Below are 24,287 nucleotides of genomic sequence, written 5' to 3' on the forward strand. Positions count from 1 at the left end.
TTTTTTACACTAGAAACATCTATTTGACATGTTTCATCCCCTTCTTTTCGATTCGTCAGTAATTAAAACTCTATTCCAAGACACTTGCCAAACAAAAAAAACCTACTCTCATCGGAATCCAAGACCTCCAAATAATGCACCAAGTGTAAGGATCACTAGACTTGTGTAGGAACAGTGAGTCACTTTCTCTCTAGCTCAAAGTATCCTTCACATCTCTTCTAACAGCCAAAGAATGAAGTTTCCAATAAAAAGACTCCACCTCTCCCATCTCCCAATCATTAAGGTGTCTTGAAAAGCGAGGACTCCAACAACCCAACTCCCCACTCTCCTCCTAAGCATTTGACACCCACCCATCTTTGTATGTAGCTAAGAGAAATAAAGTAGGAAAAACATCTTTCAATGTTTGATTCTCACACCACAAGTCCTTCTAAAACCGAACCCTTTTTTCTCATTATCTACTACATACGAAACGGGATCTATCTCGAATGCCCTCTCATTCTCTTCTAATGGCTTTCCACACCCCTACACCAAAACCTCCTCTCCCTCCAAACCAAACTTGTCGATGATGACTTGTTTCCAAAGGGGCTCTCTTTCTTTTGCAAATCTCCAACTCCACTTCCTAAGCAAAGCCTTGTTAAGGGCCATAAGGTTGCGAATTCCTAGACCACCCTCCTTCTTATTAGCACAACAAACTTTTCAATGCACCAAATGAGGCCTTTTTTCCAAGGCTCCACCGCCTCAAAGAAGGGTCTCTTTGTATTTTCTCAAGTCTTGCACTCACCTTCCGAGGAAGGACAAAGATGGACATAAAATAAATCAGAAGACTAGAAAGGGTACTTTTGATCAAGGCAAACCTCCCGCCCTTAGAGAGATATTGTCACTTCCACATAAATAATTTTTTCTAAATCTCTCTTCCACTACATCCTACACTCTTAGGGATTTGAAAGAGGCTCCCAAAGGAAGACCTATATAAGAAGTGGAAAGCTTCCCTACACCACACCCCAACCCCACAGCTAGCTCCTCCATATTCTCTACCCCCCAATGGGAATAACCTCGTTTTTATCTAAATTCACTTTTAAACCAAAAAGCGCCTCAAACCATATAAACACCCAACTTAAATATCTCAACCGGTCACTATTGACCTCACAAAAAATTAAGGTGTCGTCAACAAACAATAGGTGGGATACATCCCACCTCTCTCCATATCAACAATTAGGCAATATCAACAATTCCGAGAGTTAGATCTTGTGAATAAAAAACGAGGTTTTTGGTTCTAGGGGTACTAATGAAATCCAATAAGTAGAATCATTCTAAAAATTACAATGATGTGTTAAATTCTTGGGGTACTAATGAACCCAATAAATAAATTTCCTAGTTGCAATTGAATCATTCTCAAAATTATAGTTATCGCAAAATCCTGACTGTAATAATACAGAGGAGATGCTAGCTATATTAGGCGTTTATAAAATTGGGGATTAATTCAAATAAATCCAATACGGATGGAAAAGAAAACTGGGACTGCTACAGTACGATTTCCTGATGATTGCTTAAAGATGACATCTGGAGTTCATCATTGTGTAAATGATATTGTAGGTCGCCGGATTAAATCCATCCTTGTCAATTCTATTCTCTTCTTCCTTCAGAGCCCAGTTTGGAGCAAGTACTTGTGCAGAAGAGTGTACAAAGGTGGCAACTTGGGTGGATAATTAGGATTCAAATTCAATAGGCTCTGTACTGGTGTAAGATTAACCAAACTTCAAATGAGAAAAGAAAAGAAAAAATCCAATTGGTCAATGTTGCAGTTCCAATCCATGCTTCCATCACCAGAAGTTACCACAGGAGCATCTCCCATCGCGAAAATGGTGGAATCTCATGTTATCCCTGACAACAATTTCTCTCCCTGTGATCTGAGAAGCACCACACATTACTGAATGGCAATCTTCGCATATCCTGAGGTTCTTCACAATTCTAATGGTGCACCCAGCATTTGTAGTGAGCAGGCCAAACGCCAGAGCAAGCTTCTCACTATGACTCATTAGCAACCGCTTCTTCTCTTCATCACTAATGTCATAGGCCACAGAACTCAGGTTTGGCTGGTAGCCAAGATACTTTAATCTGTCGAGAAGATCCTCCAGTGCCTGCTTAATCTCCCTGGACTTCGGATGGGACATATCACCTGCAAAGAACTCGTGAATTATCCCTTTCTTTCCTTCAACCCAGCTGCATCCAGGATTCTTTTTCAGACCCTTCGCCCTCATTAACTTCCTTACCTTTGAAACATCATCCCACCTGCCTGCTGAAGCATATATATTGGAAAGCAAGATGTAGTTCCCAATACCATTGGGTTCAAGCTCAAACAAATGGCTTGCAGCAATCTGGGCCATATCAGGATTCCCGTGGATGCGACATGCCCCAAGCAGTGCTCCCCACACGCCCCCATGGGGATTCATGGGCATCATTTTTACAAGGTTGAGAGCTTCTTCCAAGCGTCCAGCTCGACCAAGAAGATCCACCATGCAGGCATAGTGATCCTCTGATGGTGCAACACCATGACATTCTTCCATCATTGCGAATAATTGCTGACCTTGTTCTACCATACCTGCATGGCTGCAAGCAGTAAGAACACCTATAAACGTGACCCTGTTTGGTTTTATCTCTGTCTTCAACATCTCATCAAATAATTCCATTGCAGCACCAGCCAAACCATGCATTGCAAACCCCACAATCATTGAACTATAAGAATACACATTCCTTTCCTCCATTCTTTCAAAAACCTTGTAAGCATCTTCTACGCTCCCACACTTCGCATACATATCAATCAATGCAGATCCCACAACAACATTACTGGTAGGCCCAAATCCAGATTGCTCTGCAACGTCCCGGACCCAATTAGCATACTTAGCTGCACCTAGTTGAGCACATGCTGAAATGACACCAACCAAGGTAACCTCATCCGTTTTAACGCCTGCAGCCTGCATTCTTTCAAAAACTTCCAATGCCTCTCTTGGCCTAGCATTTTGGGCATACCCTGTGACCATTGCTGTCCATGCCACCATATCCTTCATGGGTAATCCATCAAACAACTCACTTGCAGCCTCCATGTTTCCAACCTTCGCATATGCAACAATCAAAGAAGTCCAAGAAATCACATCTCTGTCCAGCATTTCATCGAATACCCGATGTCCACAACCCAAACACCCGCATTTCACATACATATCAATCAAAGTATTCCCAACATATAAATCAGAACCAAACCCGCCAATCAAAATCGTCTGGGTATGTACCTGCCTCCCCAAATTGACATCAAGAGCAGCGCTACAAGCCTTGAGCAGTGCAGTAAAAGTAAACGAAACAGGGCCAATGCCTTGCCTTCTCATACTATTATACAGAAGAACCGATTCCATAAAGGGCCCTTGAAGAGCGTAACCGCGAATAAGCGCGGTCCAAAGAAATGGGTTGGGGTATTCAACTTGTTGGAAGACAAGGCGCGGATAGGGGTCCATTGGGACATCGAGTTTGGTGAGCGTACGGAGGAGCTTGGCGAGAACAAAGCAGCACTGTTCCAGACCCTTTCGGAAGATGTGGGCGTGCACTTGTTTGACTTGGTTGATGTGGGTGCAGCCATGAAGGACTGACACAAGCCGCGATTCTAAAATCTTTTGTTCTTGGCGTACAGAGAAGGGAATGAAAGATTGAGTTTGCAGCTGACAATAGGAGGTTTTCGGGAGAATGAAGAGACATGTCTTTGTACAGAATTTGACCATTACACGCGATTTCACGGTTCATTGGGGTGCTTCCTGTGAGACATGAGAGACCACTCGAAGGAAGAAGGCGGCACATTAGATTAAAAGGGATTTTTAATCACGTTTTTAGAAGTATGTGATTTTTTTTTTTTAAGAAGACAGGATCCTTTTAATCAAATAAAACCCTTTTTCATCTTTTTCACCTCAGATCCAACGACGTCGTTTTGCCTTGGGCAAACGTACTAGTCCTACGTTTTGTTCTTAGGTAGTTTTGGGGTTGGAGAAAAGGTGAAAGGCAAAATCAATCGGCAGCAACAGCATCATGTTTGCAACAGCGATCAGGTATTTGGCAAAGAAACCGAAGCCAAAGCAGAAACCTATAGAGCTAAAAACTCCACCTGAGCAAACTAAAACCCTCACTAGGGTTATATTTGATATAGTAAAGGAGCACGGTCCTCTCACCATCGCCGACACCTGGGAACATGTCCAGGTAATTCTTCTCTCTCAATCCTCCATTCTTTATTCTTTCCAAACCTAAAACACAGATGCCCTTATTTTCCAGTATTTTACTTGTAGCTTTTAAGGTGAAGAAGGATTCCAATTTGTCACATCTTGGTTCCTCAGTGCAGAATCAAAGACCATAACCTTTTATAAGTGTAGTTGTTGAGTAGATCCTCATATTTTGATTGCACATTTACAAACATTATGAGTATTTGGATGATTAATTCATCTGCAACCTCTGCAGCAAGTTGGGTTGAGAGGACTGACCAGCAAAAGGCACATGAAGATAGTGCTGAGATGGATGAGGGAGAGGCAGAAGCTCAGGTTAATATGCAACCATGTAGGGCCCCATAAGCAATTTCTGTACACCACCTGGTTCGCCAAATCCAACGTCAATCAGCCGAAACCTGCAAATGGTTCTTCACTGCCTAAGTTGCCTTGAACTCTTATCGACTACCAGCTTAGAACCTTGCTCCTATGTCTTGATCAATACCTTTTCTATTGTAATCGTTCCTTTAAAGCTATAGAAAAAATATATATATGAAATGACTTTTCTTTATCTGTTGGTATTTCTGTTTTATTTTCGTGGAATTGAAGCACTCGTGGAGATATAAATGAGTGTTTGATACTCACTACGTTGATTTCCCAAAGAAAATAGTACCATCTTTGACGAATTGGAGGATATTCACCATTGCCCACCTTGCGCGTTTTTTCCAGATATATTAGGGGCAAACACGCCATAGACAAGGCAGAGAGGCAGAGATGCAGAGACCACTCTCATCTTCTAACAGCCAAACAACCAATTCCTGGAGGGAAGAAAAAGAAAAAAAAAAGTGGTTGAATTATGACAATCTCTCATATGAGAGCATTATTTCATTTGGTTGAATAAAGGCCTGTGATATTGATTTAAGTCTAATTTTCTCGGAATCACGTCCTATATCAGATACCTAAGCTGAAGCTTGAAACTATACCATAGAGACCCGGGTGAAGGGTGCAATTCCCAAAAATAACATGAGAATCTTTCATGATGTGAAACTGAGTAGCCCTTTGAGAGCAATGCAGGCGAATCCTTCTGCAAGGAGAGAGTTTCAACGGATGATGTTACTCGCCCAAATAACCAAATTCATTACTAAGGTTGTTGTCAAGGGATTGAGAGGAGAGAAGCCTCTAGGGAAAACCTTACAGTTCCATGCCAACTCCATTATATGCTTCTCTTCGATTCTTCCTGCATAAATCTGAAGCTGCAGCACTCGAGCATTTTTCACCACTTGAAAAGTTTTCTGCTTTTGTTGGTTCACTTTGTTTGCATTGCTCTTTGATAAAATCAAATTCTAAACAGTGTCTCTATGCATTACTTGTTTTGTTCGGACAATTCGAAAACCCTCTTAGTTAACAAACATTAGAAAGCACATGATACAGAGTAACATATTTCAAGAGAATTTAAACTGCTGTCTATTCAAAACAAAAATAAAAATCTAACAGGCAAACCTAATAGTAAGTACAGCTTTTCTCAAAGGGTAAGGTTTGAATATGTAGTCAGCAGCATGAGATTAAAACAAAAAACAAAAAACAAAACAAAAAAGGCAAAAACAAAATGAAAAGAAAAAAAACCCCACTGGTGCAGACAATGTGAAGAATATGTGCAGATGATCTTTTGCTATGAGCATCTCCTTGTAGGTGATTGTGATCTTATAAGCTAGCCACCAGCATTACATTCTCCTACATAGATAATTTCTGGTTCTCTTGGATATGACTCTTGCCAGACGGAAGAATGAGAAGAAAAAAACTTTGGGAGATGCTATTAAAAGGAAATTTTTTATTATGGAAATTCTAACCTCCCAAGCAAGTTTACAGCATTAAGAAGCACACTATGTATAAGCTGAACTGGAAGATTTTCTATATGGAGGCAAAGGCTTTAACTCTACAGTTTTGGGTGACTCTTTGCTTTCTGCAACACCTCCTTTAAAACTGTGGCAATCCTATGTGCCATGTGGTGTTCCAAAAACGTTTCTTTTACCTTCTCATATCCTGTCTTTCCCAGGGTAAGCCTTCTATGAACATTAGTGGCTAGTGTGACAATGTTTTTTGCAAGAGGAGTGACCCCTTCTTTCCCTGTTGGGTGTAACAAACCTGTTGACCCATTCACTACAATCTCGGTGGTGCCTCCTGCTGCTGTTCCCTGAATACATGTTTTGACAAACACTAAAATTTATGAAGTTGAATGCCACTCACAATGGAGGACAACCTTAATATGGTACTCAACACATACTATAAAGTATCAATCAGAAGGCCTCAAACAAAAACAACCAAAAATTAAAAGGAAAAGTCCATTCATTACCAATACAGGTAGCTGAAATGCCATGGCTTCAATGGTTATCCTTCCAAAGCACTCTCCTCGTGCCTGCAAAGAAGAAAAAGAATATTATGAAACAACTTCTCCATCGTTGAGGCATCTTTATCTATATGGGTTGTTGGTAACAATGTTGGCTTACAAACTTATGCTGGTAAACTGAAAACAATTAAAACAAGTGCAGAGACAATAAATCAAAGGGGATGTGCAAAGGAAAAGAAAGAAAAAGTGAAGTACAATAAAATCAACAGAATGCTAAAGCAGAGGGGAACCTGCCTGGGAATTCTGAACAAGAACATCAATGGCAGCTAGGTAAGGGGCCACTGTCAGCGTTTTATTTACAAAGTGAACACGATCTTGAATCTTTTTTACTCTTACAAAATCACGCAGTTGTGACTCAAACTTGGGCTGAGCAGTCATGTCACTTCCCACAATTACTGCATGCATTGATGGAACCCTCAATTTCTTTTGTATAATCAATTGCAAGCTCTCATAGAAGGATTGCAGAAATAAATCCTGGCCTTTTCCACGTGAAACACCTGAAATTATGTATACTTTTAGTGTTCCCAAGATATAATTGTACAAGATACTAGCACAAACATGATACTTTAAGGCATGATAGCATTAGCAATAGATACTTTATGTATCTATTAAGTGCAATGATGAGTGAGAATTGTAAAATGTGAGGACAGTTTCAAAATACAGTCTACAGCATATTGCTTCAACTGGTAGAAATTGCAAACATGTGGTTTTGGGCAAGCATGTTAACCAAATAAGCTGCAATAGCTGAACTCAACTACAACTGTACCAGACCAAAACGTTCATTCTAGATATGGAAAGGATTATAATGATTGAGCATTAGCAAAGTGAATGAAAACCAAAACATAAATCGGCAATGTGAAATGCATACTGTTTATCATTGCAAAGAGTACATCTTCATCCCGAACTCCAAGAGACTCCCGAACATGTTCACGCAAAACCCTTTTTGCCACACTATCTTCAGCAATGTCCATGAGGTCCTTGCTATTGCCAAGGTGAACCACATAGGTATCAGGCATTTTAATCCTGCAAAGTGGAAATGAGTAAAAGTTTTAAAAATCCTCAGTTATCAAACATTGGTATGTTAGATTTGGACATACAAACAATGATTACTAATCAAACATATACTCTTACACTAGGTTGTAATCTTCCCTTGTTGCACATTGCTAGCTAGGAGAACATAGAAGAAAATCATAGTTCTAAGGAAACACTGCACAACTTTGAGAAAGTCAATCTAACTAAAAGTTTTAAGGACATATATATCAAAGATAAGGTCTTCAAAGTCTTAATTTCACCCAATTTATATAAACCATAAGCATTGAAGGACCTGTACATTCACTACAAAATACTACTTTTCTTATCTTAGATCAATATGCCACAAAGCATATCAAAATGGAAATTGCAACTAAGAGCAGCAATATAAGAGCCACATCAAGAAACACACATGGTCATGCACAGACCAACACACACAACAATCACACACATGCACACACTCACACAGAGACACACACTTGCAGATACCTCAAATAATCTCTAGTTCCGGTTTTCCAGTACTCTGCTGCTACATGTGAATCAATCATAGCGGCAGCAACCAGAGGGAGGTGCCTGACATACTCTAATTGGAAATAATGGCCTTGTATTTCATGAATCCACCACAACACTTTTGGAAGAACGTGAGGGACATTTTCCTTCAGGACATCATCCAGCCATTTTCCAGCCATGACAGTGTTTAAAACAAGCAAATCAGCTTTTAAAGCTCTGTTTATAGCTTCTCGACCCTTTGCAGGCAAAACCTAACAACGTATGGACAACAATAGTTAGAAGCCAGATTCATAAGTTACAAAGAAAACCTACCAACCCACCAAAATAAAGGAAAAGGCAAATTAAGCAACATAGAAAAACCAGATATGTACAGACTCAAGTTCAAATTTTACCATGACTCCCAAGAAGATAAAAGTGTCTCTGCAGGCCATACCATCCCAAACCAAGATTAAAATGGCAAGCATCAAAAGTGTGAGCTTGGCACAATGCCAAACAGTCATCTGGAATAACTTCAAACAGAAGGCAAAAAAGCCTGAAGAAACTCCGTTGTAAACGTTTTTTTCTTACACCATTTTGAGAAGTACAACGTCAAAAGTCATTTAGAATTCTGTAACAGAGTTTGCAATTTTCATTTTAGATGTATTTTTATACCTTTTCACTTTTTTGAAATTCCAAGCTACCTTTTATTGTAATCAAATGATTTAAAGACCATGTTAGGCTTTTTGAAGTTAAATTCATCTATAATGTTTCATTTGGTGTTGTCAAAATAGAAATTCTAGTAATAATATACAGAAGAGATTTAATGTTCAACATATCAATGATTTCCCTCTCCCGCTGGCAATATGGACCATAACAAACAATCCTGCCTATTAAAGAGAACCCAGTGTGAACCTTTTAATGGTTAATCAAAATACCAAAATAATAATAATAATAATAATAATAACAACAATTTTCAAGAGTTAAGAAAAGATAACTGAAATAATAATTCCCAAGAATTAAGAAAAGATAATAAAACTCTTAGAAGCACACTAACCCAGTTCATAAATTGGCAATTTGACAAAATGAAATTTACATCACCTGTACTCCTCGGTGTTGCATTTTATTCTCCAAACTGTATATCACTTCATCTGTTTCTGATGGTTTATGGTTTGTAATCCAACAAACTTCAGCGCCAACACTTCTTAACAGAAATGCTAGCTCCATCAATAATAGCGGGCCACCTGTGAAGGAAACAAAAAATAAGAACTCCAAATGAAGGAGAATGAGAAAGCAAAAGTATAAGAAGAAGAAAGATATATTAAGCATATGCTTCAGAGACAAAGAAAAAGTTGTTATAGACATCAGACTTTGAAAACAAGAGAGAAAGAATGAGAGAGACAGAGAGATCTATAGCTGTTGGTGTCATTTATTTCCTATTGAGAAACTTGTCTTCTGCCCTCAGCAGAATTATGTATTAACACAGCATGTTCAAACCAACATTTTTCTGCACTTTTCTTTCCCTTTATACTAATTTCTATTATGATATAAATAAATGAAAAAAAAAAAAAAAACTACTCAAGACTTAAATACTGTCTTGGTAAGTAACTGATCCTTTGTGGTTAAAGTCGGGAGTTCCACCCTCGAAAGAATTTAAAGTTCCCAAAAGGAGAACTATATGGAAAAGAAGCATTTTTTGATGCATCAACACTTGTCTGTCTATTCATTAATTTTTTCATGCAAGGAAAATGACATAGTGAAAGGGTCTTCTCTGAAACGGTTGCAATCATTATTAAATGACAAAAAAAGTATTACTTCCTTCCATGTATATCGATATATTCGATCTAGTGAAGTTACCACTTGATCCATTTATGGAGCAACATTTCATCCCAAACACTAGGAATACTTGACAGAGTAATCCTAGGCTATATCCAAACCAAACTATATTATCATGCATATATTTCCAAAAATTTCAAAATTCAAATGACGTTTGTTATACTGCTTCTTTACTACTATGATACCCAAACTCTCCAACTTTACTTAGCGTATCTATGTCGACACAACATGACGTGGGTGTGGATGTGAGATCCTTGTTTGTTTCTCTTACTTGGCTTTGAATATGGCTGTTTGACTTTGACTATTTTTTTTCAACCTCCTTAATAGATCATTACATTGAAAAAGAGAGGATTTAGCGGTAATGAAGAAAAGGTAAAGATTAAAAATTAAAAAATAGAGGTTATTATCAATATATACTCTTTTCAATTAATTTCTAATTGGTTTTTCCTTTTTGTCCTTTTATTATGTCATATCCATGTATCCATATCTAAAATTTAAATTCCTTTTAGCTGGTTCCTTGCATCCTAAATTTTGGAGTTAAAAATATCCAACTCCTAAGGATGTACCCACACTTGACACATGTGGCCAAGTCCAAGCAGCATAGCTTCTTTAGAAGTTCAAGACTGCTGAGCAGTGCAAATTTTTTTGTTGCCTCCACAAAGCACCTCCCTTTTATCAAGTTGGGTTTCAATGGCTTCCATCATTTTGTGAAGGTAAACAAGCATGGACACAAAATATATCCCACCACTCTGTTAAACTTCATATATTCCAGATAGGCACCCCTGTATTCAATTTATAATTGTCACCAACACCTTAACGAAGAAAAGGACATTGAAAAAGAAAGGATTTAGCGGTAACGCAGAAAAGGTAAAGATTAAAAAATTAAAAAATAGAAGTTATTATCAAAATACCCTTACTCTTTTCAATTAGTTTCTAATTGGTTTTTCCTTTTTGTCCTTTTTTTATGTCATATCCATGTATCCATATCTAAAATTTAAATTCCTTTTTTAGCTGGTTCCTTGCATCCTAAATTTTGGAGTTAAAAATATCCAACTCCTAAGGATGTACCCACACCTGACACATGTGGCCAAGTCCAAGCAGCATAGCTTCTTTAGAAGTTCAAGACTGCTGAGCAGTGCAAATTTTTTTGTTGCCTCCACAAGGCACCTCCCTTTTATCAAGTTGGGTTTCAATGGCTTCCATCATTTTGTGAAGGTAAACAAGCATGGACACAAAATATATCCCACCACTTCCGTTAAAACTTCATCTATTCCAGATAGGCACCCCCGTATTCAATTTATAATTGCCACCAATACCCTAACTCTGCAGGCTATGAGATATTAAAGGGGAGGTTATTTTTTGGCATTTTACATTTTTTTTACTTACATGATATTTGGCGGACATCTAGTACCCATAGTAAATGGAAACACGACAAAATGGGAGAACATGCTAATAAAGCAGCCTATAATCCTGAAATCACTATATTCCACATAAAACCGTTAAAACACATTCCATGAACATCTTTCTGTGTTCATAACTAATACTTCTATTGGATTATATATGAAAATAAAGACAAACACATGGCTAAAATAAGTCATACTTACAAACCAGAAGCCTTTGTCAGATCAGACAAATGAGAAACAGGAAAAAAAACAACATAGATTCACTGAAAATGAAACCTGATAAAATGTGATGACACGCCAATGCATCCAGCACATTATCTTGACATCAATTTTTCTCAAATAATAGTTAAAACACATTTCGTGGACTTTTTTTGCATTAACAATTCCATTGAATTAGATACAATAAATAGCTATCAAAAATAAAATAAAATAAAAATTTTGAATTAGATACAACAACAAAAAAAACACATGCCAGGCTAAATGGTTCATCCTAACGAACAGAAATACTTTGTTAAACAGACACAGTACATAAAACAGTACGGATTCATCATAAAAAAAAAAACCGACAAATTGTATCTAATCCAGCAGCCTATTATCTTTACTTGTCACCTGGATGGCAGTTAAAAGACCTTCCCTGAAAGTATTCTTCTTGAATATTTCTGTTGAATTAGCTACGTAAGACAACACAGACATGAGCTGGCTAACACAATTCGCCCTGATAAATTGGAAGCCTAAGTTTCATGTGCTTCTTATCCATTAACTGCTTCCATATTTAGCTTTAGTGTATATTTTACTGTCTGGACATCAAAATAAATAATTTATTAATAACTTCCATTGAAATGTGCAGAACATCGGGTTGGAGTGCATCGCCGACAGTCCTACTAACATGCTCACCATACAATTACACCTTTTTAACTTACTGAGATTGTATTAGTTAATGACAATTGCAAGTAAAATTACCCTCCAATGAAATCCACATTTAATGAATAAATAGCCCAACAACTAGTGTAGTAACCCTCACTCCATTTCCAGGGAAAAACAGAGGAAAATTAAGAACATTAGGTCATTACACTTCCAAGTTAAACATCAACCAAATTTAATCCTCAAATCAATGGTTCACACACAAGCATAATAAGCGCCTCCCTAATAATGGAGAAAGCATATGAAAACTACAAGTATACAAAATCAATCGAACCTCTCGGTGTTTTTGTGCTGTTCCGGAGTCCAACAAAGGAAAAAGAAATAAACAAAGAAAGAAAAATATAACCTCGAATAAATGGCTCTGTCTTTCTGAGTACGAACAATTAAATAAGACTCAAAACCACAACAATTGCTTATACTTTCTTACATCTTCTCAGCAAGAAAAAGGAGGAGCAAACAGTTAATCGTTTCAAAAACGCATGAACACCGACAATTCAGGAGATTCAAGAATGTTACCTGAAAGAGAGAGCTCGTGCGAAACCAGAAGAACTCGCTTCGACTTCATGAAAGAGAGTGGGCTTGGAGCGGCCCCAAACTGCGGCAACGGTTCGAACCGCTTAACCCCGGCGTCGGAATGGCGATCGCAGGAAATGGAAGGGGCTCTCTTGATGAGGAAAACGACGGTGGGGACGGAGAAGAAGAAAACGAGAGCGAAGAGGAATTTCTTGCGAAGAGAAAACCGTGGAGCGGAGTGTCTCGCCATAGCTAGGGTTTGCGAATAAGAGATTCTCCCTCACAGGTCTCGACCTTTTAGGGTAAGGAGTTGCGGTTGAGAGTGGGAAGTCGTGAACGTCTGGCTTTGGAGGTTCGACACTTGTAAAGAGATTTTGGGCTTTTGTAGACTCTGGCAATCGCCACTGACAGCGGTGCTTGAGGTAATGAACCCCAATATTACAGCATCTTTGCTTGTTTTCATCCAGTCCCAGAGAGTGGTCACGCAGCCAGCTCGGCCGTTTATTTCAGTCGACGCTCACGACGACGAATGGAAACGAATGAGAAATTAAAAGGAATAGCTTTATATACTGCACGCGGGAGGAGTTTGGGCGGTGACTTCACTTCCACTGCTATTGTCCTTTTATATTATAGAAAAACAATTAAAAAGGAAGAGATAATATTTATATTAAAAATAAATAATTTTAATGTATTAAAAATTATATTTCATTTTGAGATTTTTATTATAAATTTTTTATATGAAAAGCGTATGATATAAGAAATAATTTAAAATATTGTTGAATAATATTTTTACTCAACAGATTTCTTGTTTATAAAAGATGGAGGTCTATTTTATTCATTTTAATCAAATAACTTAAAAAAAAAATGTAATATCTTATAAAATAATTCTTTTGTAGTTTCTGAAAAAAAAAATCAAATAATTAGCTGTTAAAATACAAGTTAATTTAAAAAAAATATATATATTTTTTCTGTTTTAGTATATTTTCTTAAATTTGTGTTTAAAAAACTGTTTTTAAGTTAAATAACAAAAAAACATTTTTTTATTGTTTTATAAAAATAAGTGTATCTAGCAACTTGTTTTTAAAAATAATTTTTTTGTTTTAATTTTATAAAAACATTACAAATTTAATTTATATAATATAAATTTAATTTAATTCAAATTTTATTAAAAATGAAAATTGTTTTATAACTATAAATAAATTTTAAAATAAATAGTTTTTAGTAAAATATGAATAAAAATATTATAATAAAATCATAAATTATATTTTTTATAAAAATATATACTATTTTAGTACATGTTCAAAACATAAATATATTAACATATTCGTAAATTTTTTTGGTTAAAAATCATTAATAATAATTTAATTAAAATAATAATTTTTAACAATATTTTAATGTAAATAAGTTAAGTTTTTCATTTCATATACACATTTAATTTTGAATTACGAATATAATTTTCAAGAATGTTTTCATTTATTCTACAATTAATTAGATCGGTTTTTTGAATTCAAAATTATTCTTAATAATTAAGAAACTAAAAAATTTATTAAATAATTTAAACTATTAATTATTTCTTACTTAATTTATAATTTATTTATCTAAATTCAAAAAATATAGTTGTATACTTGTACATTAAAATCATAGCTCATAATATATCATTTTTTTATCTATAATTTTTTTTAATAATTAGATCTATTTTTTTAATTTCAAATTATTTTTAAAAATAGTTAAACACATAAATAAATTCAATACAAAGTGTCACTTGGTTTGAAAATGTGAATTTAAAGGCTAATTAATTAAAAAAATCAATGGTAAAATCATGACTCATAATATATTATTTTTTATCTATTATTATTTTTAATGATTAGATTTTTTTTAATTTCAAATTATTTTTAAAAATTGAGTTAAACACATAAATAAATTCAATGCAAAGTGTTACTTGGTTTGAAAATCTACATTTAAAGGCTAATTAATTAAGAAATCACCCCATGGGTGAATTAGGTTTTTTAAAACTTTTAACAACACATTAAATTTAAACAAAATATAGATTAGTAAATGTAAAGAAACAGGGGATAAATGATGCAAACTTAAGATGTATAATGATTTGGTAATCTTTGCCCATATTTGCTCTCCTTAAACTCTCACCGAATCAAATGAGAGTTTCACTAACTTGAAGCTTTAATTAAATTTTCAAACCTTTACACTTAGATTTTATGACTTCAATGTGCACTACAAGTTCCTTTCAAGTATAACATCAACTTGAAGCTAAACACTCATAACCTTACTTCAATAACTATGAATGAAAACACTCATAGGCTAACTCAATAAATAAACAAATATAATGAAAACTAAGAGGAAAAACAAAAGTGTAATAGAAAATTTTGCAAACGAGGTTTAATGCACTTGAAAAGAATATGAGAGTTTTTTCATGAGAAATAAGTACGTAAGAAGACAATAGCAAATGTTCTCTATACAATAAATGAAACGAAACTCTCTATTTATAGGTTTTTAACTTCAAATACAAAAGCAAACACGGTTGAATTTTGGTTCAATTGATTGATTATTCATTAAACATTAATTTAAAAATCTATTTTTAAATCACATGACTAAATAGACTTTTAATTTCATTGAATACTAATTTGTTTTTGTATCAGACAATCAAGCTTGATGTAATAATTTTTTGTTATTAAATTCTAAAAATAAATTACCATCGCTATTTTTAAAATTAGCTCTAAAATATATGTGCCATCAAACATACCCTAATATTTTGAAAAAATATGCATGAAAGGGCTTTCATTTTTGTTCTTGCCACATTAGCAATAATATGTGTAAATAAAAAATTAAAGAGTGGGGTGGTGGAGTCAAGAATTTGAGGAAATGTGAGGGGAAGAAAACAAAGAGGTAAAAGGAAATAAAATTTTTTAAAATATATTTAAAATTAATAAATTATTTTATATATTATAATAAACTCATTTAATTCATTTTAATCATTCTTTAAATAATTTAAAAATATGTAATTTTTTTTATTAATTTTAATTATATTTATTTTTTATGTTATTCATAATAAAACCAAACATTAAAAAATCACTTTTCTATATTTTTTTCCTCTTAATAATTTTTGGAAATCAAGCATACTTTAAGGTCATTAAAAACATTGTGTGGTTTTTCATCACTACGACGTCATTACGGGAAGTGATAATTTCAAGAGTTTAAGACCAAAATAATTTATTTGTAAAAAAAAATGGTAAGAATAGTATCCATTTCAAAATATTTGTCAAAGTAATCTTCTTTATCCACGTAAGCATCCACATGGATTTTAAGTGTAAAAAACCACCGTTGGTGATTGTAGTTTTAAAACTTACAAAAATATCCTTAAAACCGCAGTTACAAACTGTGGTTTTACAATTTCTCTTAGAACCACATTTACTAACTGTGGTTTTAAAAGAAATATCCTTAAAACCACAGTTACAAATTATGGTTTTACAATTTTCCTTAAAACCACAGTTAGTAACTGTGGTTTTACATTTAATGGTGTTGTAATTTAAATATTATTTTAAAAATATTTTTTTATCAAAATAACCATAAAACCACAGTTAGTAACTATAGTTTTACAATTATTTTTAACCCACATCTATTTTAATGGTGTTGTAATTTTAATATTATTTTTAAAATATTTTTTTATCAAAATAACCATAAAACCACAGTTAGTAATTGTGGTTTTAAAAATGTTATAAAACCCACAGTCACAGATTGTGGTTTTATAATTTTCTTTAAAACCACAGTCACAGACTGTGGTTTTACAATTTTCACAAATATTTTTAAGGAGAACTCATGTGTAAAAAAGTATGGGATTTTAGAACTTTGCTTTTCACAAATTTTTTCGTTACGACTGTTTTAAAATATATATATTATCTTTATTTTTTCATATTTTCCTTGAAAATTTGAGGAAATAATTTGGTCTACATGCATTCCCATAAAAATTTATATATTTATGGTAAATAAAATATTTATTTGTTTTACGAATATTTTCACATATGAATTAAAGAAAATTATTTATTCATATTATTTTTAAATTTTAAAATAACTAAAGAAATTGTTTATATTATTTTGAAATTCTATATTTTCATACGAAAATTAATGTCAATGATTATGATTTTAGGTTATTTCTTATTAAGTATGATTTGAACTTATGTCTTGGTTAAAATGTATAATTTTTTAATTATATGAAAGAAAAATAGGTAATGGTTGTAATAATTTATTTAGTTAGAATTTCTTTCATTTAGACTTTAGGATGCATTTGAGTTTTATTTGTTTAAATTATCAAGGAAACATGTGAATAACATAACATCACTAATTTGAATTAACACTTTATATAACCTTAAATGTATAAACCAAAGTATAATAGTTCTACAAACATGAAAAAAGATCTCAATGTGTCCCACATGATGGAATCTTTCTCTTTCGTTGTGAACATCTACGGTATATGGCCATATTTGTTGTATCTATATGTGCTATCTGAAAAGTCTCCATCTCTATAGATTGTGACATGTCATCTACATGAACTATCAAATTAGATGGAACTGGTGGAGGTAGAACTCGACGTACACGTGGAGCTCGATGTCCTCTAGGTACCCGTACATGTAATCGTGCGGCATAAGCTGTCTCCTGAAGAAAAAATTAGAGGTGCAATGGACTCTGTAACAGGTGGAGGTGCAATAGACTTTGTAACAGGTGGGGGTGCAATAGACTCTGTAACAGGTAGGGGTGCAATAGACTCTGTAATAGGTGAGGGTGCATCCAATGATATAGATGGTTGAACAAGGGTAAGGGTAGATGGTATGGCAGTCTTGGGTCGAGATGAATGGGCTGGTATGGATATATCAGGGGGAGAAAATGGCAACTCTAATGATGCAGATGGCTGAAATAAAGGAAAGGTAGATGTGACTGGTGGATGTGAGGGTTGTACCAAAGTAGATGCCAAAGGTACATGTCGGTGACCAGCTCGACGACCACCTCTCCCCCGACCTCTAATGGGTGATACCCTAACAAGCGTAATCAATGATGGTGGTCTCATGGATGGCCTTGAAGATGTGGATGGCTCATGTGTCGAGTGTATGCGATGGTCCTCTCCTATAACACGTAAAACATCAATAACAATTCGGTGAGTTTCTTCCAAATCATTTGAAATAGCCATTTGCGATACGGCGGTGATTTGTATAAGAAAATGAAACATGAGGCATTTACACATAATTTAAGTTTAACATTCGTTAAAAAATGGTTTTGTATCTCAAATGCTCTCACCAATAACTCAGTGGTAGAAGCTGTACTATGGAACCTCATATGATCTCTATGCAAAACAGGTGTGATCAGGCGTCGCGTGATACGTCGATACCACTGCATATATGGATCATAAAAAGCCATGGTAGTAATCGCAAGTGGTGCTGTCGCAATACGCTCAAAACGAGTAGCCCAAAGAGAAATATATTGAGCATGGAATGTACTGATGTCGTCCTCGCCTATCCACTAAATGTAGCTCCATATCTATCAAACAAGGTGGATGTATCCTTTGTTGCATACGAAACTGGGGTAAAACTCGCTCTAGTCTATGCCACTCAATAATATCAAAGCAAATTAGAGGCGACATAGTTTGCCAAATTTCTTCATCAGCCTAACATATAGCCGGAAGATGTGCAATCAAATTTGCTGTATATGGTTCCCATAATACTTGTAATTTTTTTTAAAAAATAATTAGTCACATTGGTGGAAAATATTGTAAAGGTAATCTTACACATCTACATTTTACCTGATCCTGTGTTTAGGCATCCAATTAATCTCGATAGAATGTCAACACATGTGGTGATGGGTTATGAGACCAAGACAAGGGTACTCTCCACTTGTGGCCTAATGGATCGACTGGGAGTGCCTCATTTGGCAATAGATGATCATGTAAACCATAAACTACATCATCATGTACATGTGGGACTACTATAGGCATTGGAGGACGATCGAAATCAGGTCGACCCACATGAAGTCTCTCCCATGACCACAACTACAAAATCAGATAGCATTATCAAAATTAGACAACTTACAATAATAATGTGAGTCAATTAATTATAATAGATAGTTATGTCGAAATACGTGTAATAGTGTGATAGGTCCATAAATCTCTGTGGCACTATCTAAACTCGCACGACATAGTTCTCTATATAGGTATGCCAACACTGCACTGCCCCAACTATAGTGAGAAATCTCAGTGAAGTCTCTCAATAGTGGAAGGTAACATAATTGTACATGTGTGCCAGTCTTGTTTGCGAACAATGCTCCACCCAATAGTGCTAATATGAAAGCACGCGCATAGCGCTGTAAAATAACATCATCAACCCCTGTTGGTGGATATGAGAACTGCTCACACAACCATCGTGCTGATATAGATGACCCTCTGATCTGAGATGGAGGTGGGACGTCACGTAAAAGATCAGAACATAGTAGTGACCAATCTATGTCACATGTGCCAGTGATAGGAGGCCCATGAATACATAATCCTAGAATCATGGCTACATCCTGTAAAGTAACAGTCATCTCTCCAATAGGTAAATGAAATGTGTGTGTCTCGGGCCGCCATCGCTCAACAAGACTCGTGATCAATGACCAATCTAGTGAAATGTGTCTGACACGATATGCACCATAAAATCCAGATTGCATCACATATCGCCGAATAGGAGGGTCCATCTCCCACTCTCGCATGAATGTCCATAAACGTTGTCGACATGTCAATACCTGATGAAGCCACAAAAGATACCATTTCGATTAAATAAGAACTTAATTAAGGTTTATGATTATGTTTTTCTATACATCTATATTTATATATACATATATACCCAACCAGAATCCACTAATTGAGACCTTTGTCTGTCCTGTAGCGCTAAAATAGAGCGATCTAATGGATCTGGATCGAATCTGCCTTCTCTATGCTCCATTACTATACTATCATAATAAATTAATGTTAATATTACAATTTAAACAATTTCGACAGAGTATCCCCTATAAAAAAGGTATTCTCCAAAAAACAAAGATCCTGATTAATCAAAATATTTATTCGCAACCAATATCAATATCCAAGTACAATAATTTAAAAAAAAATTGTCAAACACTAATGTTCACATCCAAATTTTAAAAATTTCGACAGAGTATCCCCTATAAATAGGGTATTATCCAAAATACAAACAACTTGATTACTCAAAATATTTATTTGCAACCAATATCAAGATCCAAGTACAATAATTTAAAAAAAAAATTGTCAAACACTAATGTTTACATCCAAATTTTAAAAATTTCGGCAGAGTATCCCCTATAAATAGGGTATTCTCCAAAATACAAACAACCTGATTAATCAAAATATTTATTTGCAACCAATATCAATATCCAAGTACAATAATTTAAAAAAAAAATTGTCAAACACTAATGTTCACATCCAAATTTTAAAAATTTCAGTAGAGTATCCCCTATAAATAGGGTATTCTCCAAAATACAAACAACCTAATTAATCAAAATATTCATCTGCAACCAATATCAATATTCAAGTACAATAATGAAAAAAATGTAATAATATAATGTTCGCATCCAAATATTAAAAATTTTGACAGAGTCTCCCCTATAAATATGGTATTCTCCAAAATACAAACAACTTGATTCATCAAAATATTCATATTACAATTTTGAAATTAACAGCAAAGTCTCTCTTATAACATAAGTATTGTCCAAAATACAAATAACATAATATCAACATCCAAAGCTTACCACCCATCATGAAGGCCCAGCACCCATGTTCTTATTTGGACAAGAACGACGATTGTGACCACTTTGTTTGCACAAACCACATGTAACCGAGGTTTTACCTTCTCTAACATTCATTTCATTGTACAAACAAGTAGATTTAGGTCATCCACTTGACACACGTTTCATTGAATCTGTAGGCACAATAACTGGACCAACATATGGTGGCCACTCGTACTCATTATGTATGGGGTTAAACAGTGGTGCCCAAGTGCTAAAGTACGATTGTATAGTATAATAATGTTGAACAAATGATCTAAAATCAATTGAACGAAAATGACATGCCGCTAGAATATGACTACATGGGAATCCATATATGAGTGTTTTGCCACATGTGCATCCATGCTCACGTAGGTTAACACGATATGTTCTTCCACCAGATGATGTCTTTTTACTACCTACTGGCCTTCACATGAAACAGTCCTTGGAAGTGGTCATACAAAACAACCTCATGAGAACCTGCCTTAACAACATTTGCATTAATCTTAGCATCAACATAAAGAGTGTATTGTTCACCTAAAGCAAGTCGACTAGCACCATGTTCTCTTCTTACAACAAAGTAACTATTAACTCGATAGAATGTCAATTGAACAAATGCGGTGATAGGGAAACTTCGTGCCCCTTTAAGCACACTATTGAACACTTTTGACATGTTCGTAGTCATTATGCCATATCGTCAACCTCCATCATGTGATAGTGCCCATTTCTCAAAGGGAATAGCCTCCAACCAGTTGAGTGCGTCTTGATTGATTCTCCCAATCGTCTCCATATGCATGTTGAATTTTTCTACCTTAGTTTCTAAGGCGGCTCTGCATAAAAGTTGTTTCAAGCATTTGTCCTTAAAGTGAGTCATAAAGTTGCTAGCAAAATGGCACATACAAATTTGATGATATGCATTTGGCTCAGACTAACCAAGATAAACATCAACAAACGCAGCCATAATGCCCGGATGACGATCAGAGATAACACAAAGACCCCTCATTTGAGTTACTCGATTTCTAATACATGCCAAAAACCATCCCCAATTATCAACATTTTCACCCTCAGTTAATGCAAAAGCAAGAGGAAACAATTGATTATTTCCATCACAGCCCATGGCAATCGTTGCAGTGCCCTTATACTTCCCATACAAGTCTGTACCATCAATAGTTAGCACATGACGACAATGCTTGAAACTCTCTATGGAAGGATGAAATGCCCAAAAGTCTCGTTGAAATACCTCTTCATTTCGCATATTTCCTGGGAATGTTTTAGAAATTACAACACATCCTAGATTGGCTTGCTCTAAGGCACCAAAAAAATGTGGCAGTTTACCGTATGATTTATAGAATCACCAAACAAAATAGTTAATGCTTTACGCTTGCCTTTCGAAGCCTTAGTGTATGAGATATGGTACCCGAATCTTTCTACAACACTTGCTTGAATGGCAGCCACTGAAAGTGTGAATTGTGTCTTAATCATTCCCTCTATATGGGTGGCTATCAGGTTTGAGTCTAACTGATGATGATCTTGGTTCATGCAAGGATTGACACATGTGTGTGGGCCACTATATTTGTTGATCTCAAATAAAGATGTCCCTTTAACAACCGTAGCACGAAGTCTCCAAGGACATTGAGACTGTTCAGCTTTCTTGCATCTTAGGGCCAACAATTTCTTTGTGGATGACAAAACGATATACTCTTGGTGCGAATTAATAGAGTACATCTTTACAGCATATTGCAAATCTCATTTGGAATTAAATATTTGTCCAACTATGAACTCTCCAATTGGATGTCCCATAAGAGTATTTCCCCATGGGGTCCATTCACTTGACACAACATGACCAATGTTTTCAACATTTTCAAATTGTGGTGATGGTGCCAAATGATATTGCATTGGAGATAATTCAATTGGGTCATCTAAATCCTATGTATCTGGATTGTTTGACAAGTTACATCATTCCCCATCCACAACCACATATCTTATTTGTTCTCTTTCAATTGCCTCATGAACAGCTAAAAAAGACGAGCTACCTTCCCTATCTTGATTATCATTATTATGAACATCCTCGGCTCCTACACTGTCATCATCACATTGTCTTCCTTCTTCGTCTTCCTCATCCTCTTCTGATCTATGCTCAAAAGTAAATGGATTTTGAACATTACTAGTACCATCATTTTCACCAAGTAACAAAGGCATGCAATTACCAATTGGTGAATTCATTTGTAAGTCAATAGGTACTTGTTCAACAAATAACTCAACTTCATCCATCCCAAATCTGTTATGCATTTCTAACATTCGAGCTACACCACTATCATTCTTTACTGGGCAAGGTTGGAATTTATTCCATTTTTTCATAGGATACTTCAACTAAGAATTAATCAAAAATGTTCTTTATTGATGTCAGTGACCGAGTATATCATTTCCAACAGTTTTTCATATATTGTCCCAAGAGGCACATCAATAGGTTCAACCACAACTCTATCCCCAACATAATCAACATCGGTTTGTGTTCTCACCATTTTCCCATTACAAAAACAAACTATTGCCACCGATAAATTAGACATAGTTTACCTATAGAAGAAGCCAAAAAAATCAAATCAATTTCATTTTTAACCACAAAATTACACAATAGAAAACTTTACTAATAACATCAATTTTTAATGAAATAACAAATAACAATAATAGGGTATGTTATTAACAATAATCAAATAACAAATAACACCTTAATATCCAAATAATTCAATGTTTTTTATTAATAATATTTTCTTATTATTTATTACCATTAAAATTGAATAAAAGGTTGTTATTTTTCCATTAACAATTAAAATGTCTTTGTTTAAGCTACCCAAATTAAGTGGGAAATTTTTTTAAATTTGTTCAAATTTTGATTTTATATAAGTTTAAAAAATGGATGTAATGTGTACATATTCTACATAATTAATAGTTACGACTATAAATATTTTAATATTTTCCATTAAAATAATTAAAAAAGAGAAAGCGGAATAGTTAATACACTTTTGCTTATGTCTGGTTAATTTTTAATTTTTTTTAATTTAATTAAATTTCTACAATTTATAATTTAATAAGTTAAATTTCAAGTAAAAACTAATATTTTCTATATATTAAATTTGTTTTCAATGTTTTTTTTTTTTTTTATAACTATTGAGTTATTCAAATATCTTATAATCTTTAGGAGTCTATCTTGATCTTATAGATTTTTCCCTCTATGACCTAAAATATTTATAAAAATATTCTAAATAACTTTCCTTATTCTATGAGAAAATATGATATCACAATAATAAATTAACTTAGAAAATACTTTATACAATATTCTTTACAAAAACGAATTTATACTAATTGAGAATTTGATACACTTTCTAATATATGATACAATTCAAAATCTAACCAATAATTACAAGCAATTTTCATGGTTTGGAGATCTAGCCTAGGTTCTACATGTCCTTTTACAGTTTTATAAAGTTGTTAGCATTTGTATAGGTGCTATTAAATGTTCCACATGCCATTAAATGATTCGAGTTCTAGGAGCCCTATAATGGCGAAGAGATTGTTATATGCGCAATAGTATTATCTTTATAAAAATCTTGATTGAAAAATGACACACTCAAATCTCCTTGATCCTAATAATTT

The 24,287-nt window shown here is 34.5% G+C and overlaps 3 protein-coding genes across 3 annotated transcripts; 1 reads left to right on the top strand and 2 right to left on the bottom strand.

Moving 5' to 3' along the window:
• Positions 1–1,308: 1,308 nt before the first annotated feature.
• LOC100266109 (pentatricopeptide repeat-containing protein At5g44230) lies at positions 1,309–5,573 on the bottom strand. The gene is made up of 3 exons (XM_059736428.1): positions 5,428–5,573; positions 5,216–5,316; positions 1,309–5,050 (listed from the first exon to the last, which is right to left on the bottom strand). The coding sequence occupies exon 3, from the start codon at positions 3,762–3,764 to the stop codon at positions 1,821–1,823; it is 1,944 nt and encodes a 647-aa protein (XP_059592411.1). The 5' UTR covers positions 3,765–5,050; positions 5,216–5,316; positions 5,428–5,573; the 3' UTR covers positions 1,309–1,820.
• LOC100267751 (uncharacterized) lies at positions 4,066–4,686 on the top strand. Its single transcript, XM_002275640.4, has 2 exons — positions 4,066–4,233; positions 4,489–4,686. Exons 1-2 carry the CDS (start codon positions 4,066–4,068, stop codon positions 4,684–4,686), a joined length of 366 nt encoding a protein of 121 aa, XP_002275676.1.
• An 84-nt stretch (positions 5,574–5,657) lies between the features above and the next one.
• Positions 5,658–13,420, bottom strand: LOC100243789 (uncharacterized). Its single transcript, XM_002268703.5, has 7 exons — positions 12,828–13,420; positions 9,253–9,395; positions 8,155–8,426; positions 7,505–7,659; positions 6,871–7,133; positions 6,583–6,645; positions 5,658–6,423 (listed from the first exon to the last, which is right to left on the bottom strand). The coding sequence occupies exons 1-7, from the start codon at positions 13,072–13,074 to the stop codon at positions 6,166–6,168; spliced, it is 1,401 nt and encodes a 466-aa protein (XP_002268739.1). The 5' UTR covers positions 13,075–13,420; the 3' UTR covers positions 5,658–6,165.
• Between the last annotated feature and the right edge of the window lie 10,867 nt (positions 13,421–24,287).

Source organism: Vitis vinifera, chromosome 4, assembly GCF_030704535.1.
Source record: "Vitis vinifera cultivar Pinot Noir 40024 chromosome 4, ASM3070453v1".
In the NCBI taxonomy this organism is placed as follows: domain Eukaryota; kingdom Viridiplantae; phylum Streptophyta; class Magnoliopsida; order Vitales; family Vitaceae; genus Vitis; species Vitis vinifera.

Excerpts from the sequence above, each read along its gene's own strand:
- LOC100266109 (XM_059736428.1), bottom strand. The coding sequence starts at position 3,764 with ATGGTCAAATTCTGTACAAAGACATGTCTCTTCATTCTCCCGAAAACC.
- LOC100267751 (XM_002275640.4), top strand. The coding sequence starts at position 4,066 with ATGTTTGCAACAGCGATCAGGTATTTGGCAAAGAAACCGAAGCCAAAG. Across the intron at positions 4,234-4,488 it reads ACACCTGGGAACATGTCCAG|CAAGTTGGGTTGAGAGGACT; the intron begins GTAATTCTTCTC and ends CAACCTCTGCAG.
- LOC100243789 (XM_002268703.5), bottom strand. The coding sequence starts at position 13,074 with ATGGCGAGACACTCCGCTCCACGGTTTTCTCTTCGCAAGAAATTCCTC. Across the intron at positions 7,660-8,154 it reads GGAACTAGAGATTATTTGAG|GATTAAAATGCCTGATACCT; the intron begins GTATCTGCAAGT and ends TCCACTTTGCAG. Across the intron at positions 6,646-6,870 it reads TTCTTGTTCAGAATTCCCAG|GCACGAGGAGAGTGCTTTGG; the intron begins GCAGGTTCCCCT and ends TCTTCTTTGCAG.